The sequence below is a fragment of the Chrysemys picta genome, chromosome 11 (genome assembly GCF_011386835.1).
Source record: "Chrysemys picta bellii isolate R12L10 chromosome 11, ASM1138683v2, whole genome shotgun sequence".
Lineage (NCBI taxonomy): Eukaryota > Metazoa > Chordata > Testudines > Emydidae > Chrysemys > Chrysemys picta.
In genome coordinates this window covers 3,260,751-3,277,592 of record NC_088801.1, presented here as the reverse complement: position 1 = coordinate 3,277,592, position 16,842 = coordinate 3,260,751, and the positions used below count along the sequence as shown (strand labels likewise).

General features: G+C 62.3%; 1 protein-coding gene across 1 annotated transcript in view; it reads left to right on the top strand.

Annotated features, from left to right (window-relative positions):
• RUFY4 (RUN and FYVE domain containing 4) overlaps positions 1 to 15,895 on the top strand; it is a 29,525-nt gene extending 13,630 nt beyond the window's left edge. The window contains exons 8-13 of the mRNA XM_042843029.2: positions 2,690 to 2,753; positions 3,563 to 5,572; positions 5,932 to 6,038; positions 7,430 to 7,576; positions 10,089 to 10,220; positions 10,514 to 15,895. Coding sequence (XP_042698963.2) covers positions 2,690 to 2,753; positions 3,563 to 5,572; positions 5,932 to 6,038; positions 7,430 to 7,576; positions 10,089 to 10,220; positions 10,514 to 10,616 — 2,563 coding nt within the window. The 3' untranslated portion in view covers positions 10,617 to 15,895. The remainder of the gene's footprint in view (positions 1 to 2,689; positions 2,754 to 3,562; positions 5,573 to 5,931; positions 6,039 to 7,429; positions 7,577 to 10,088; positions 10,221 to 10,513) is intronic.
• Positions 15,896 to 16,842: the final 947 nt, after the last annotated feature.

Here is a 16,842-nt window from a genome sequence, read left to right as displayed (position 1 = left end):
GCCAGGCTGAGCAAATTGCAACAGGCCGGGGGAACTGGGCCCAGAGCCCGGATCGCTCGCTTCCCATGCCAGACTGTCCTTCCTCCTTCCAGGAGATACTGGCACGAAGTGTCCTCCTGCCAGCCTCCCCGGCTAATATCCATGAACCCCCCTCCCCGCCCGCGGGGCCAGCCGACCTGCGACAAGCCCCCGGGATAACTCGTCCCCCCATTCGTACCAGCCGGGCGCTAATGGTTCTATTTGAAAAATCCAGTCAAGGAGCAAAAGCAGGGCCCTGCGACTCGGACGACCTGGCCCGAGAAACGACTGGCAAATAGCCGAAGCGAACAGGCTGGGAACGCCTGGGCCCAGTGGGTAGGGACGGTGTCACGGGGTCCACTCACCGCAGGTGGCACCGGCTCCTGGCCGCTCTGAGGAATCAGCTCCTTCCACGGCGGAGGTCCCCTGCTGCTGTTCGCTGCCCGCCCGGCTGCCGCGCGCTCTCTCTGCAGCCCTGCGGCCTCCTCGCCAGCCTCTGTCGCCCCAAACACGGCTCCCATCCCCAGGGAGCAACTGCAGACGGCTCCCCCGCGCCCCATTCTGCTCTCTGCCCCTTTATACAGCCCCAGCTGTTCCTGCCCAGCTGAGCGCCCCCTAAGCAGGGCTTTCCTCTCCGCCTAATAGGTTAACCCCTTGTGGGCCAGTGTGGGGTGGACACCCTGGCCCGGACTCACAGGCCCTGGGCTCTCTCAGCTCCAGTCTCTGGGAGGAACCCCCTTCAGTGTGACAGCCCTTCTCGGGGGTCCACTCTCTCTCCGGGGGTCAACCCCCTCCACCTCCTGGAGCCGCCCCTCTCTGAGCCTCAGTACTCCTGTCTCTGCCACTCGCTCTGGACCCCTGGGGCCTCCACGCCCAGAGGGGGCAATGCACCCTTCCTCCCCCCTTCCTCTCTGACTCTCCGCCAATGTAACACAGGAGGTTTATTGAGGGTCTGAACCCAGCCCAGGCACTTCTCAGGGCCCCGGGGCCTAGCAACCCTCAGCACAGAACATCTCTCCCCAGTCCAGCCGCCCCCTCCTTATCACTGATATCATCTCCTCCCCTGGCCTTTGTCCTCCGTCCCAGGTAAACACGTCCTTTGTTCCCCCACTGGCTGGTCAGGTCACGGGACCCTCTCTCCTCGGCCCATTCATAGATTCATAGAATATCAGGGGTGGAGGAGACCTCAGGAGGTCATCTAGTCCAACCCCCTGCTCAAAGCAGGACCAACCCCCAACCAAATCATCCCAGCCAGGGCTTTGTCAAGCCTGACCTTAAAAACCTCTAAGGAAGGAGATTCCACCACCTCCCTAGGGAACCCATTCCAGTGCTTCACCACCCTCCTAGTGAAAAAGTTTTTCCTAATATCCAACCTAAACCTCCCCCACTGCAACTTGAGACCATTGCTCCTTGTTCTGTCATCTGCTACCACTCAGAACAGTCTAGATCTGTCCTCTTTGGAACCCCTCCTCAGGTAGTTGAAGGCTGCTATCAAATCCCCCCTCACTCTTCTCTTCTGGAGACTAAACAAGCCCCGTTTAACGGGCTGCCTCCCAAGCTGCTCTGGGCCTCCCAGTCACCAGTCGCTGGGTCCCCAATCTCCAGGCCAGTGTCCGGGGTCCCGACTGCTAGGCAAGGTCACACCTGGTCCTCTGCAACAACAAACTGTCTCCCACCCCCTCATTACACACACGCAGCACACAGGGAAACCGAGGCACACACAGTGTTCATGCAAAACACTAAGAAAATTCCCTGCTTTGTCACATACCCCATCACAGATGACAGAAGTTGGGAGAAGGATGAGGTTTAGGTCACGCACGAGGGGCTAACCACGATGGGGCCAGACTCCCAACGGCTAGGAGTTGGAGCCAACTGCCGGGCCACCTGCCACAGCCCCGTAGCAATAGGGTAGCCTTGATCAGCGCCCGTCACTTAGCCAATCTTCAGTGTTGCAGCCAGGGAAGGCTAGACAGGGCCCAAATTCAGCAGAAACGCACAATCAAGTCCCTAAATGTAAGATCCCAGCCTGGTGCCCCCTGCCCCCAGCTTCTGGTTTAGCTGGACGCGAGACAGGGAGAGCTCTGAGTTACTGCCGAGAATTCGTTCCCGGGTGTCGGGCTGCTGGGTCTCGCCCCCATGCTCAGGGTCTGGGATCAAGAAGGATTTTTCCCCTGGATAAGATTGGGAGAGACCCTGGTGTGGGGGTGGAGGGTGCCTTCCTCTGCAGCATCTCTTCTGGCCTTCAAGTGGATTTGCTGGTTCAGGAGAAACTTATCCAAGAACAGGGGCTTTGGTCCGGGCTTGGCTCTGATCACACCCTACCAGGGCGGTTTCTGAGAGCAGTGTCATGGACACAACTCGGCCCAGCCCATCCATCACCCAGGGGAGAGGGGGGACCGGGCAGCTTTATCTGGGGGCCTGAGGAAATGTTTCCAGCTGGAGTGTCACTTTCCCAGGGGGTCTCTCCAATGTAAATGTTACTGTGCGGGGCAGTGGGGCCAGACCACCCTCGGATGGGCGTCTGCAGCTCCCTTTGGCAGGATTCAGTCTTTGGGCACTGAAGGCTGATAGATCAGGGGAGGGCGAAACGGCTGGAACAGCCGAGGTGGGTCCAGGCAGCTGGGAGGAGACTCTGCCGGGCCGTTACCCTGAGTGTGTTTGTTTCCTTTAGGACTCTGTCCAGATCCTCCAGCCAAAGGCCCGTGACCAGCCAGAAGGAGGGGCCGGCTTGGCCTGTAGGTGATCCCTCCCCAGGGTGGGGCACTGGGACTGTATCGTTCGCTGTTGGCACTGGCATTTCCAAAGCGCCCGTCCCCGTGATGGTTGGGAGGGAATCCGCTCAGAGCGTGGGGAGAGGCGCTGCCGATGCACACCGTGCCGTGGCTGTCATGGGAGGCGCTCTGGCCTCGAAGCCGCATCGGTAACGGGGCTGTCTCTAAACTGGCTTTATAGCCACCCGCTATGTTTCACCCGTGCCAGGAGCCCAGGCTGCTACGTGCCTGTCTGCCCGTTATGTGGCTACACAGACCAGATCCGCCCCACTCTACTGGCTGACCCCCTGTCCTCCCAGCATGCATTGCTGGCGGGTGCCACTCTGGGGGCGTGTGGAGCGCTAGCCGGCCGGCTTTCCCAGCATGCGTTGGAGACGGGCATGCAGCCCTGGCGCTGCTGTGGACGGAGCCGCAGTTTGGGCAAGTCAGTTGTAACCAGCTCGGCGCACGGCACCACCACCTGGTTAGGAGAGCTCAGGTGTCCTTGCAGCAGAGACAGTGCCGCAGCCAGCGGCGACTGAATCTCACGCGGGTCTGATGCGGCTGATCCGCCAAGAGCTCCTGGGCTGGGCTACTGGGGGATTGAACCCAGGGCCTCCAGCTCCAAAGCCCAGGTCTCTACCACCTGAGCTAAGAGCCCCAGCCCGTTAGCTGGCCGTAGGAGCAGGTGGTTATCCTCCTAGCCACAAACAGGGGCGCAGACCCACTTGTCCCCAGGTATCTCCGAAGAAGCCATCCCTCATTCTGTCTCTGCTCTTATTCACCCGCTGTAGGTTGGGAACCCAGCTGGAGTCCGCGAGAAACACCACGGAGCCAGGAGAGGACCCCAGGAAGAGCCCCAGCTCCCGGGACAGGTCAGCCGATCCCCGGGGCTGAGCACTGATGACCCGTTCCAGCCCAGACTGGAAGAGTCCAGGGAACATACGGCAACGGCGGGCTCTTTGGAGAGGAGCCCGGACAACGGGCGACAGGCGGGTTCCCAGCAGCGGGGCTCGGAGGCGGCTGGAGACGCAAAGCCAGAGGCTGAGCTCCAGAGGGTTAACGCCCAGCTGCAGCTGCAGGTCGAGGCGCTGGGCAGGGAGCTGGAGTCCATGTCGGTTCAGCAAGCGCAACGCCACCGCCAGGAGCACGACAGGCTGCAGCAGGAGGCAGCCCAGCGCTGCAGCCGCCAGGCGGAGGAGCAGGCCAGGCAGATCCGGGAGCTCCAGGACTCCAAGGCCTTCCTGAGCGACACGCTGGAGGAGATGGACGTGCTGGTGAGCGCCCTGAGGCGGCAGCTGTCCCAGAAGGAGGAGGAGACGGCGTCCCTGCAGGCGCGGCACGGAGCCAGGCTGGCAGCGGGGGAGAAGCGTCAGCAGGAGCTCGCCGAGCGGCTTTCCCAGGCGACGCGCGACGCTGAGCAAGAGGCGGCCGCGGCGGCCGGCCTGCGCCAGGAGGCTCGGGCCGCGGCCGAGGCCCTGGCGGAGGCCGAGCGGCGGCTGAGAGCGCAGGAGGCCGAGAGGAGGGAGTCCCTGGCGGGAGCAGAAGCCCAGGAGCTGAGGCACCAGCAGTTGCTGTCGCGGTGCCAGCGACTGCAGGAGAAGCTGAGTGCGAGCGAGGGGAGGCTGGAGGAGACGGAGGCCCAGGTGGCGGCTCTGCGGCACCAGCTCAGCCAGGGGCAGCGGGAAGGGCCCAGCGGCAGCCCCCCGCTCGGCCCGGAGGAGGAGACGGCCCAGAGGGCCGCGCTGGAAGGCAGGCTCCGGCAGGCCGAGCTGCAGGCCGAGGGGCTGAGAGAGAAGCTGGAGCGGGGCCTGGCGGAGGGACGGGAGCTGGAGAGGGAGCGAGAGGCCCTGCTGGAGTCGGCGGTGTCTCAGGGGCAGAGCCTGGCGGCCGCCCGGCTGGAGGCTCAGGATCTCCAGAAAGAGCTGGCTGCACGGCAGGAGCGAAACGCCTCCCTCCAGGCGGCTTTGGCGCACGCGGAGAGGGCCCTGATGGAGAAGGAGGAAGGGGCGCGGGGCCTGCAGGAGGAGCTGGAGGGGCAGTCGGCCAAGCTGCGGGACGCCCTGGCCGAAAACGCCGCTGTGGCCTCCCGGCTGGCGGAAGCCGCCGCGGGCTTCGCGCGCGAGAAGGCCCAGCTGGAGGCGCGAGGGACCGAGGAGCGAGCCGGGCACGAGAGGGCTGTGGCCGAGCTGAGGAGGCAGCTGGCGGAGTGCGAGGAGCAAAGGCGGGCGGAGGGAGAGGAGAAACAGCAGCTCCAGGCCGTGCTGCAGGGAGTCTCCGAAGAGAGAGACGTCCTGGCCAAGCAAGTGCAAACCACAGCGGCCGCCCTGGAGAGCCGTGCCCGGGAGGCAGGCGAGCTCCGAGACGAGCTGGAGGACACCCGGCGGCAGGAAGCGCTGGCCCGGCAGAAGGAGGAGAGCGACGGGCAGATGGTGGCGCTCCGGCTCCAGGTGCAGACGTTGGAGCTGGAGAAGCAGAGAGCCGTCGACGCGCTGGAGCAGGCCAGGGGGCAGCTCGCCGCCGTGCTGGCGGAGAAGGACGCCTTGGAGGAGACGCTGGCCCGAGCTGCCGCGGAGCTGGAGCGGGCGGGGGGAGGCGACTGGCCGGAAGCTGGGGATGAGGGACCCCTGGGGCTGGCCAGAGGACGGGGCGCAGCGGAGGAGAAAGCGGCTGGAGGGGGTGGGCCGCAGATGGGCAAGCAGGTGCTGGCAGGGGAGCCGCCGGAGGACCTGGGGACAGCGGCCATGCTGGAGAAGGCCAGTCCAGAGCAGAAACCAAGGAAGAGTGTCGAAGAGATGGTGAAGGTAGGAACTGGCCATTGGAAGGGAGGGAATGGCACTGGAGGGAAATGCGGGAGGGAAATGGGGGTGAGGGGTTCTCCATGGCACATTTTGAGTTTTCAGAAAAAATACCCCAAAAAAACCCTGCAAAATATTTTGAGTCAGACAAGCTGCTGCAGTGCATCATGGGCGTTGTAGTTCAGGTGCCTCATTCACCTGTTCACCTCTATGGCCTTGGTGCCCTGGTCAGACTACATCTCCCATGATGCACCAGGGTCTCCCCTCTTGGGGAGGGCTGTCACATGGCTGGGATGCATCATGGGAAATGTAGTCCAGCTGGGGGAGCCCAGGCCTGGCCTCACGTTAGTGCTTTACCCTCCTAGCACCTGACCACCCACCTGGAGAAGGCGATGGGGGAGGCCCAGCAGAAAGCGCAGCGGCTAACGGCCAAGGAGGAGGAAGCGAAGCAGCTGGCGGAGCAGCTGGGCAGGTAGGAGACGCAGTGAGCCCGGCCGATGCCCTGCGTACACGGCGCTGCCTGGGCTGGATGCGCCCGGGCCCTCGGGAGCCTTTGCAACGCGCCACTGCTGCCCGAGCCAGCGGGCCTGATTCTGACCTCGTTCACCCAGCAGGGAAAGTCGGGCAAGATGCCACTAAGGCCAGCAGCGCTGGGGGGGAAGTGATCAGAATCGGGTCAAAGAGCGAGGACAGTAAACCCTGGGCTCTGGGCAGCCCAGATACTGTGGTGATGGGCACCTTAGAAATGCTGACAGCCAGAGTCAAATGTACCCCGTGCTGCAAGCTCACCGACACGTCAGCCAATCGGACGAGAGCCCAATAGCTGACTAACTGACACACCAGCCAATCAGATGATGCACAGCCGCCAACGGGCCAAGCTACATAGGGTGCATCAGCCCATAGGACTGTACCCAGTGCTTAGAGGAGAAATGCAGAGAGGGAAGGAGGTGCCTTGTGCCCTGGGGGTCTGTACAAATTGGGGTCCTTGGGGGATCTGGGATCTGATCATAGGAGCATAAGCCTGGGCGAGTTTTCTCCTCCCCGTTTTAGACGCTGGACTTCTCGGCAGTCTCAGAGAGGCTGGTCAGCTCCTCAGCTGATGGCAATCAACCGAGCGCCCTTGGGTTTCCACCAGCTGCGAATCTGGCCCGCAGATCTGGGGCTTTCGTGGAAGGCATGGCCAGGCTGAGTCCGTAGCACTGAGAGCTTCCCCGCAACCGAAATCCAGAGAGCTCCAAATGCTCCCAATAAACGTCCGGCCCCTCTGCTGCTCAGGGCTCACAGGCCCGGCCGCTCGGCGGTGGTGACCTTGCTACATCCACAGCTGGCCAGAGAGTCTCCTGAGTTGGAGATGCCCCAGTGTTAAAAGCCAAGCCGGATGTAAAACCCCAACGCTCAGGCCCCGAGGAGCGATAAAGGCATAACCCCCGTGTCTTTCCCCCATGGTTCCACCCCTGGTCTCCATGCCAGGGGAAATGACGCTTCCCCAGCCAGCCTCAAATACAGACGGATGCAAACCTGCCCCCCGGCAGGATCGTCTCTGGATTTCCTGCCCGTCCCGGCGAGACGCTGGCCCTGCTTTGCGGCGTTCATTTGGCCCCAGAAATATCGGTGGCATTTTCTACAGGGGAGCTTCAGCGGGCCGCCTGGCTCCGGCTGGGGTGGCTCAGGCCTGTCCGCATGCAGCGTGGGGCTGACCCCCTTCGGGGCATCACTGCCGGAGCGGGGTGCTCTTGCAGTCCAGGGTGGTGCCCTGTCCGGCCTTTCCCTGCCCTAGCGACAGACCCCAGCGGTGGATCTCCGGCACCCTGCAGCTAACGCTTGCCAGGGCTGAGCCATCTCAGGGCTTGTCCTTCTGTCCAGGGCCCGGCAGGACGGGGAGCAGTTGAGGCTGGTGCTGGAGAGAGCACAGAGAGAAGCCAAAGAGCGAGACAAGAAACACCTAGGGCAGCTGACCGAGCAGCAGGAGCTGGTCCGGGAGGTGAAGGGTCGGCTGCTGGAACTGCTCCGGTGAGCGGCTGGGAGGCGAGGAACGAGGGGGGATTCCTGGGGGACGTAGGCGTAGTTTGGCCTCTATATTTGGGGGGGGGCAGCACCAGTCAGGCCAATGGGGTCGCAGGTCATGTGGGTGGCAAACTCCATGCCTGCCAGAGGCTTGCAGATTGGGGGGGCAATGCCCCCCCCTTGCCCTCCTAAACTATGCCCATGCTGTGGGAGCCAGGGTCGGGGGGAGGAGATGCAGCCTCTATGCTCCATCACTTGGAAACTTGAGTCTGCAGCCCCCTGCGATCCCAGCCCTGACCCCCCCCCCAAACACACAGCTCTGCTGGTGCCCCTTAATCCCGACCCGCAGCCCCCTGCAATCCCAGCCCTGACCCCCCCCAAACACACAGCTCTGCTGGTGCCCCTCACTCCTGACCCGCAGCTCCTGCGATCCCAGCCCTGACCACCCCCAAACACACAGCTCTGCTGGTGCCCCTCACTCCCGACCCGCAGCCTCCTGCGATCCCAGCCCTGACCCCCCCAAACACAGCTCTGCTAGTGCCCCTCAATCCCGACCCGCAGCCCCCTGTGATCCCAGCCCTGAGCCCCCCAAACACAGCTCTGCTGGTGCCCCTCACTCCCGACCCGCAGCCCCCTGTGATCCCGGCCCTGACCCCCCCCAAACACACACAGCTCTCTGGTGCCCCTCACTCCCGACCCGCAGCCCCCTGCGATCCCAGCCCCTGGGTTTCTCTTGAGCAGCAGCTGCAAACTGTGCGGACACTGTTGGAGATTCTGTAACGTGCACAAATGGGGAGCTGGGCTAACCCCGAGCTCATTCTCGCTGGGCAGCAGATGGCGCTAGCCCCCAGCAGGACCACACCTCGGCCCCAGCCCCGTCCTGGCTCGTCTTCCAGCCCAGGCTTCGGAGCGGCCTTTTCAACCAGCTTCGACCCTCCGGCTGCAGCTAACGGTGCTGAGCCCTGGGGCTAAGCCCAACCAGAGCTCTGCCAACGCGCAGTCCATCGGCTCAGCGCCTTGGCTCTCCGGTGTACACAAGAATGGCCACAGTGGGTCAGACCAGAGGTTCGTCTAGCCCAGTGTCCTGTCTGCCGACAGTGGCCAATCCCAGGTGCCCCAGAGGGAGTGAACAGAACAGGCAATCATCAAGTGATCCATCCCCCGTCGCCCATTCCCTGCTTCTGGCAAACAGAGGCTAGGGACACCGTCCCTGCCCAGCCTGGCTAGTAGCCATTGATGGACCTATCCTCCAGGAAGTTATCTCACTCTTTTTTGAACCCAGGTATACTTTTGGCCTTCACAACATCCCCTGGCAGGGAGTTCCACAGGTTGGCTGTGCGTTGTGTGAAGAAATACTTCCTTTTGTTTGTTTTCAACCTGCTGCCTGTTAATTTCATCAGCTGACCCCTGATTCAGGTGTTATGAGAAGGGGTAAATAACACTTCCCTACTCGCTTTCTCCACATCAGTCATGATTTTATAGACCTCAATCATATCCCCCCTGAGTCGTCTCTTGTCTAAGATGAACAGTCCCAGAGTTTTTAATCTCTCCTCCGTCCCCCTAATCATTTTTGTGGTCCTTCTCTGCACCTTTTCAAATTCCAGTATGTCTTTTTTGAGATAGGGTGACCAGAACTGCACACAGTATTCAAGGTGTGGACGTACAGGGATTTATATAGAGGCACTGTGATCGTTTCTGTCTTATTATCTGTCCCTTTCCTAGTGGTTCCTAGCATTGTTCGCTTTTTTGACTGCACAGCACATAGAGTGGATGTTGTCAGAGAACCATTCACAGTGACTGCCAGATCTCTTCCTTGAGCGATAACAGCTCATTTAGACCCCATCATTTGGTATGGATAGCTGGGATTAGTTTTGCCAACGTGCACAACTTTGTGGTGTGGTCAGGTAGCAAAGTGTAGCCCTGATTGCCAGACCGGAGGGGCGAGAATTGCGTATGAGACCGTGCATGGGGTCATTGCACTCACAAACCAGCCGCTGGCCACCGAATCGGCCGTTTGTGTGCGGTCGCTGGGACTCTGCGTGCAGCTGTGGCCATTGTGTAACACACCTCCAAAGCGTGTGTGTGTAACGGCCGCCCCGTGCAGAGGGTAACAGCCTGCCACCCAATGCCTGGATTTCTGTAGCTCAAGCGGTGGAGGCTTGGTGGGGAGGGAGGCAGAGGGCCGGTCTGCTGCTGACGGGGGAGATCACCAAGGGAGCTGGGTCTGGCAGGGGATGGGCAGGTCACACACACCCTCCTGTGATGGGGAGGGAGCTGCAAAGGCTGCCCCCCTCACATCTGGCAGCTGGGGGGTGACGGTCACCGTGAGGCCTCTGGGGGTGGCCCTGGGGCTCGGCAGGGCTGGGGCTTTAGTAAGGATGGTTTGGGGGCTGGCAGGGGAAGCCCGTCCCCTGGGATGGGACCAGGGGCGGGGGGGGGATAGCAGCGAGGGCTGGGCTGGAGTCGAATGGTAGCGTCACAGGAAGGGAATGATGGGCCATCTCCCCTCACCCCCCAGGGAGAAGGACGCCTTGTGGCAGAAGACAGAGGGCATCAACTCCCGGGCCCCCAGCGTGGTGCCCCAGGACCTCAGCCTGTGCGCCCGCTGCAGCCAGGACTTTGGGTTTCTCTCCCGCAGGTACCAGTGCAGGTGAGGGGCCGTGGCCACAAGAAGTGGGGGTCAGCGGGGCGGGGGGAGAGGCCAATGGGAACAGAGCGCATGCCAAGTCACCTGGCCATGGGAGCGTGTTGGTATTACCCTTCTCCCCTGCCCAGCCCTGCCTCATGGCATTATGGGGCTCCCCTGCTCAGCCCTGCCCAGCACCGTTTTGGGGGTTCCCTGCTCCCTCTGCGGGTGTGGAGAGGGTCTCCCAGGGGCGAGGGTGGGCGCAGCGGGTGCCTGTGGTGACGTGGGCCGCGTCACCTGCCTGGCTCTCTCCACAGGCTGTGCCAAGGCACCGTCTGCCAGGCATGCTCGGTGGAGAGCGGCAGGAGGGAGCGCTGCTGTCTGCTCTGCTGGCAGAAGAGGAATTTCAAGGGCACCTGAGCAGGGCCCGCGTCCCGTGCGCCCTGCCTCCAGCTGGGGAGACCGTTCCTGGCACCGACCTGCCTCTCCGTGTGGGACCGGGGCGTCTGTAACCCTTCCCGTGCCCCCGCGCTGGCGACGGGGCAGCGGCTAGAACCTGTTGGGCTGGGCCCGCACTCGGCCCTGCAGACGTTTCCCCGCGTCCTGGCCCGGGGAGACCATTCCGGTGCAGAGACCCGGCCAGGTCCAGGCCCTTCAGCCCTGGGGGCGCCTTAAAATGAATGGCAGCCGTGCATATTTTAGCTCCCTCTAGTGGCTGGCCCACATAGAGGATAACAGCCTACTACTGCTAACGGAGTTGTTCAGGCGGCACGAGGCTGGGCTGTGGTGCTGAAGGTCCCGGGTTCGGAGCCTGCTGACGGCTCACGAAGCGGGTCAGTCCATAAACTCGTGGCTTGAGCAGGGCTGCTAGTGAAGGTCTCTGATCTGTGACAAAAGGAGGCCAGGCCCCACAGGGGCTTTGATGTGCAATTACACTGAGCAAAGCTGGCCTCTGTGTGTTGTCTCGCGGCGCTTCCAGTCCAGGTTCTCTCCATTTCCCAGGAAAGCTGCCACTCCTGGAACCCCAGGCCGGCTGCGTGCGTTAGGTCTGCCCCAGGCCCTGACGGGAAGGGTCTTCTGGCTCCCCCAGGGATGCTGCAGCTGGAACTGTGGGGGGCGGCTCCCTGCCGCAGAGCGGGGCTGGCGGGCGCGGGCCAGAGACGCTTGGTTCTGTCGGAGGAGGCGGCAGGGCTGGCTCTGATGCGCCGGGAGGGGGGCGGTTCAGCACCAAGGCGCTGTTTCGACCTAGTCATGGCTGCCCACGTCTAGCACTGAAGCCCATGGAGTGCAGGGGCCTGCCTCCCCCGATCCAAAACCCCTCGACATCCCGGGCTTTGGCTCACATGGCCACAGGGGTGATAACAGCCTGCTACTTACTCACAGCTGAGGGAGCGCATCCTTTAGCTCCGGGGGCAGGGGCTTGTGCTGTCAATGCTGAAGGGCCGGGGGTCGTTCCCTGTGGGCGCCCCAGGGGTCAGGGCCAGCGAGGGGGAGAGGCTGGCTTGAGGGGTGGAGGCACGGTGTGGCGCTCCACCGGTTAAACCGAGAGACGCTGGTCTGGACGAGGGCTGAAGGCGCCAGGTGCTGCCCCCAGTGCGGTGTCCCATCTCCAGGCCTGTCCCCCCCATGCTGCACTGCAGCTGGGAGGCCCCCCCAACGTGACGCACAGGGGGGAGGGGCAGGGGAGATGTCTCTTTGCCAACAGCCCCAGCGAGGTTTCCTGGCTCGATTGCAGCGAATTGCGACGGGGTTGGTTGGGCAAGAGGGTTCCCAGCCACCGTTACAGACCAGCCCTCCCCCGGCCCGCGGGGGCTGCGCCAGGCTCCAGTCCCAGAGCGGGTTGGGAAGGCCCGGCCAGCCTCTTAACCTGTCCCCCATGTCCCAGCCCAGCAGCAGGGCATCCTCTGAGCAAACCCTCCGCCCCCTGGCACCTGATCGCGCCAGCGGGCATCCAGAGCTGGGCTTCCTGCGCTCCAGGGCACGATGTACCGGGATCCTGCCCAAGGGAGCATCATTGGATGGGACCCTTCCATCCCCGCGCCGGTGTGCCAGCGGGGCCCTGCCAGGGGATCGATGCCGCGCCAGGACCCTGCCAGCCCCCTGCCAGGGCGCCCGTGAGGTTCTGGGATTGTCCCAGGAGCCCAAGGGAGTTGGGTGGCAGACTTTCTAGAATCCCATGGGAGTCGGGCACCTGAGCCTCAAGGCTCCTTTTGGCAAATCCAGCTTGCCTGTTCGCAGTGGGAAGCCGGCCTGTTGGACGCGGCTGTGGCTTCCTGCGGGCCTACGGTAGGAGCGCCAGACAAAGTCACCGTCTACAAAGCCGGGCCTGGGGTGGGGGGTTCTCCCAGGTGGGTGCCAGCCAGGGCCAGCTCCAACCCTGCCACCTCAGGAGCCCCCGCCCTGCCAGGAACAGGGTGGCATGAAGCTCGCTCTCCCGGCTCCATCCCCATGAGGGGCGGTGGACGATCCCCGCAGGAGTAATAACCTGAACCCCCAGGGGGTACCCCTGCTGCGTAACCATCAGTCCCCTAACTCCACCAACACCCCCTATGCCCAGCTATCCCCACGGTGGGAGTGGGGAGATGCCACCCCTTGAACCTTGGGCTTTGTAGCTTGGGGGATGGGGGTGGGGTTTGCAAAGGGTCCCCGATTTCCCGGCGCTGGTAGCCCTGGTACCAGCTGCCCTGCTCTGTCACCAGTCTAGGAGCAGCAGAGAGCGGGGCAACGTGGCGTTAGAGAAGACCCGTTCGATCCAGGGGCCCCAGCGCAGGGCTAGTCCCTACCCTGGCCCGGCGCCCGGGGAACCCGTCTCCCCCTGAATGGTTCAGTGCCCGTCCCAGGAGGGCTGGATGGGCAGCACCTGAGTGCAAAGCAATGCAGAGGGAGCACGCTATACAGGCCACGCTTCAGCTCGACACTATGAGCACGTCCATCCCTCACTCTCTGCCCATCTCCTTCCGCACCTGCTGCACCCCGGCCTGCGCCCCCCTCCCCAAACTGCTCCGGCCCAGCTCGCCCTGGCCCTGAATCAGAAGCCCAGCCACCGTGGGATCCCTGAGCCTGAGTCCCCCCCGGCTCCTCACCGCCCCTGGGCCGGGGGTTACTCAAGACTCCAACAGGAAGAGCCGCGGCTCTAGTTCCTGTTCACGGCGTTGTGTAAGGGGGCCCTGCTCCTGGCCGATTGCCCAAGGCCTCGGCCCGAGTGTTTCTCCTGCAGCGCGGGGCGGACACCTGGCCCCTCGCCGTGCCAGCCAGGTGGCTGCCCACAGCCCAGCTGCCAAGTGTGTGTGTGTGTGTGTGGTGGACAGCCCGGGGCCCGCTGTGGCCAGTCACAAACCATTCTCCACCTGGGCGCCCCTTTGCACAGAGCTGGGGTTGGGGGAAGGGGGCTGGACCCCCCCATCTGCATGGCCAGGCTTCAGCCCTGATTGCCATGGGCTTGTCCTCTGAGCCCTGGACAGCCGGGCGAGCCCAGGAGGTTCCTGGGTCCATGCCCCGTCAATGGACCTCCCCTAGGGGTGGCTATTTCGTCTTTCCCCAGCCCCTCTGGAAATCCAGCGCGGGAACAGAAGGACAGGACAGAGGCTGTCCGGGAGGTTGCCTGGAGCTTGGCTATACTAGCCATCCCGTGGTTGCCACCGTCTGGGTTAGCCAAGGCAGGGCATCGCTCTGTGAGAGGCTTGTGCAGAGACAGCCGGGGGGGGCTCGATTCCCTTCCCCACTGGTGCGAATAGGCAGCAGCTCCCAACCCGTCCCTGCTGTCGACCGGAAGGGAGAGGAGAATCAAGATATTAATTTCTTTCGGGTCATCTCCGCTGCCCGGCGCCATTCCTGGCCTGTTCCGCACTGCGGCCAAATGAAACCACAGCCCCTTTGGACACCCACAATGCTCTCCAGGGGAGTTACTCGAGCTTTTCACAGGACACAACTAACGGGCACTGACATCAGCAGGGGGGACCCTTGGTAAGAATTAAGACCTAACAAAAAGGGGCTCAAAAAACCTCTCCTCCCCCCCTGGACAGGGCCGGCTCCAGCATTTTTGCCACCCCAAGCAGGGGGCGGGGGGAGGCGGGATTGGCAGCAGCTCTACTACCGCCGCTTCATTCTATTCTTTGGCAGCAATTCGGTGACGGGTCCTTCACTCCGAGAGGGACGGAGGGACCCGCCGCCGAATTGCTGCCCAAAACCCGGAGGTGCCGCCCCTCTCCGTTGGCCGCCCCAAGCCTGGAGCCGGCCCTGCCCCTGGAACGCTGTAGGTGCCGGATGTCTCCCCAGAAGCCGTAGCAGGTTGTCCTCTGTTGTAGAGAGTAGAGCAGGAGTTCTCAAACTGGGGGTCGGGCCCGCTCAGAGGGGCATGAGGTTATTACATGGGGGGTTGTGAGCTGTCAGCCTTCACCCCAAACCCCGCTTTGCCTCCAGCATTTATAATGGGGTTAAATATATAAAAAAGTGTTTTTAATTTATAAGGGGGGAGGGTCACACGCAGAGGCTTGCTGTGTGAAAGGAGTCACCAGTACAAACGTTTGAAAACCCCTGGAGTAGAGTAATGGTACTGGCTTGTTCTTAGTCTCATCAGTTGTCTTACGGTCAGGGTGAGCCCCGGCCACCTGTTCCCACCCCCACCCATTTGCACCGACAGCATACAGCCCTCCAGGCCGTACCAGCCTGGCGCTCTGTGCCATTTCCAAGGGCGTATGTAATCCGCCTGAGGGCTAGCGCGGGGGCACAAAAGCATCCTGGGATGAATAAATTATGGAAATCAAAGATGGTTGCAGGGGGTGTGGCTGGGTGAAGTGGTCTTTCCTGGCCCTGCTCTCTGTGGCCTCTCTCTGCTCTGGGAGCGTGTCGCCAGGCTAATAGCCGTGGGCTCGGCTGCATTGGGAGGATGACGCCAGCAGCTTACGGGACGTGAGGAGGGGAGTCTCTCTCAGAGGCACAGGATGTGCTGCCTTGGCCAGGGACTCTTGGGTAACGATGGCTTCATTGCCCTGGAAATGAGACGCTTCTGAAATCACACACACACACCGGCTTTTTGCTCTAGTGCTTTACACAACTACCCTGAAATGCAGTCATCTCTGGGGCGGAGGGCAGCAGCCACGCACAACACAGCGCTGAGGAGCGGGAACATGACGTCTCGTACAGAACGTGCCCTGGGAACAGAGCAAATAGGGAAGTACCCATGGCCAGAGCCTCGGCTAGGGCAAATCAGCGCAGCTCCTTGGGCATGACCCACCTCAGCCCAGCGGAATAGCTGGCACCCCTCAGGGTGGGACCAGAAGGCCGGCTAGTGTCAAGCTGAGACCTACAGACTCCTGCAGGCTTCCAGTCCCCACCATCCCCAGAGCAGAGCCAGGGGAAAGGAGAACTTCCCACACCCTTCTCTGTGGGCAGCTACCAACCCCCCTCCCCACAAACCCGTGCCAGGGGCCGGGTCGCTGGGATGCAGGGCCATGGAGGATGGCGAGGGGGTGAGGCATGAGGGTTGGCTCCATAGGCGTCTAGTTCTGTACACGCACCCTGTGAGGAAGTGGGACTGTTCTTAATGTTTCCTCTGAATATTGTGTGGGTGCCTCAGTTTCCCCTATGCATTTCTTAAGTCTGTAGGTGAGGGGGAAAGGCCAGTGTGCATAAATCACTGACACTCTGTCTCCCTGGCAACAAATGGCCAGGGCCCCTTCCCCCCCCCCCCCAAAGAAATAGCTAAAGGTGAACAAAGAGATCAGGTGACCTCCTGGCCCAGGAAAGAGACAAAGCCGGGAGAAGGAGGGGCTGGAGGAGGTTTGAGAGTTGGAGCTACCTGGGGACTAGGAGTGAGGGCAGACATGGGTGGGTGTCTGGCTCTCTGAACCCCATAATGGACCCGGCCGAGGGGTGCCGTTCGCCGCTGTACCTACAAGCTCTGTTTTAGACCGTGTTCCTGTCATCTAATAAACCTCTGTGTTACTGGCTGGCTGAGAGTCACGTCTGACTGAGAAGTGGGGGTGCAGGACCCTCTGGCTTCCCCAGGACCCCGCCGCGGCGGACTCGCTGTGGGAAGCACACGCTGCCATGTCCTGCTTCTCCCCACTCCCTCCCAGCGCTTGCGCCGCGAAACAGCTGATTCGCGGGGCAGGGAGGGAGGGGAGAGGAGGGGGAACGCAGTGCGCTGGGGGAAGAGGCGGGGCCGGAGCGGGGAATTGGGGAAGGCATCCAATAGGGGCAGGGAGGGGGCAGAGTTAGGGCGGGGACTTTGTGGATGGGTTAGAATGGGGGCGGGGCCAGTGGTGGGGATGGGGTGGAGTCGGGGCAGGCCAGGGGCAGGGAAACGGGCAGGGGTGCAGTCACCCACCGGCGCCTGACAAAGTTGGCGCCTATGCCCTAGGCAATTTATTCCAGTGCTTAATCACCCTGACAGTTAGGAAGTTTTTCCTAATGACCAACCTAGACCTCCCTTGCTGCAATTTAAGCCCATTGCTTCTTGTCCTGTCCTCAGAGGTTAATGAGAACAAGTTTTCTCCCTCCTCCTTCTAACAACTGTTTATGTGCTTGAAAACTGTTCTCATGTCCCCTCTCAGTCTTCTCTTCTCCAGACTAAAGTTTGCTGGTGAGTCTATTTTGTCACCTCAAGTTTTAGACACCCAAAGTTTTTGCCTCTAATGTTTGAAAC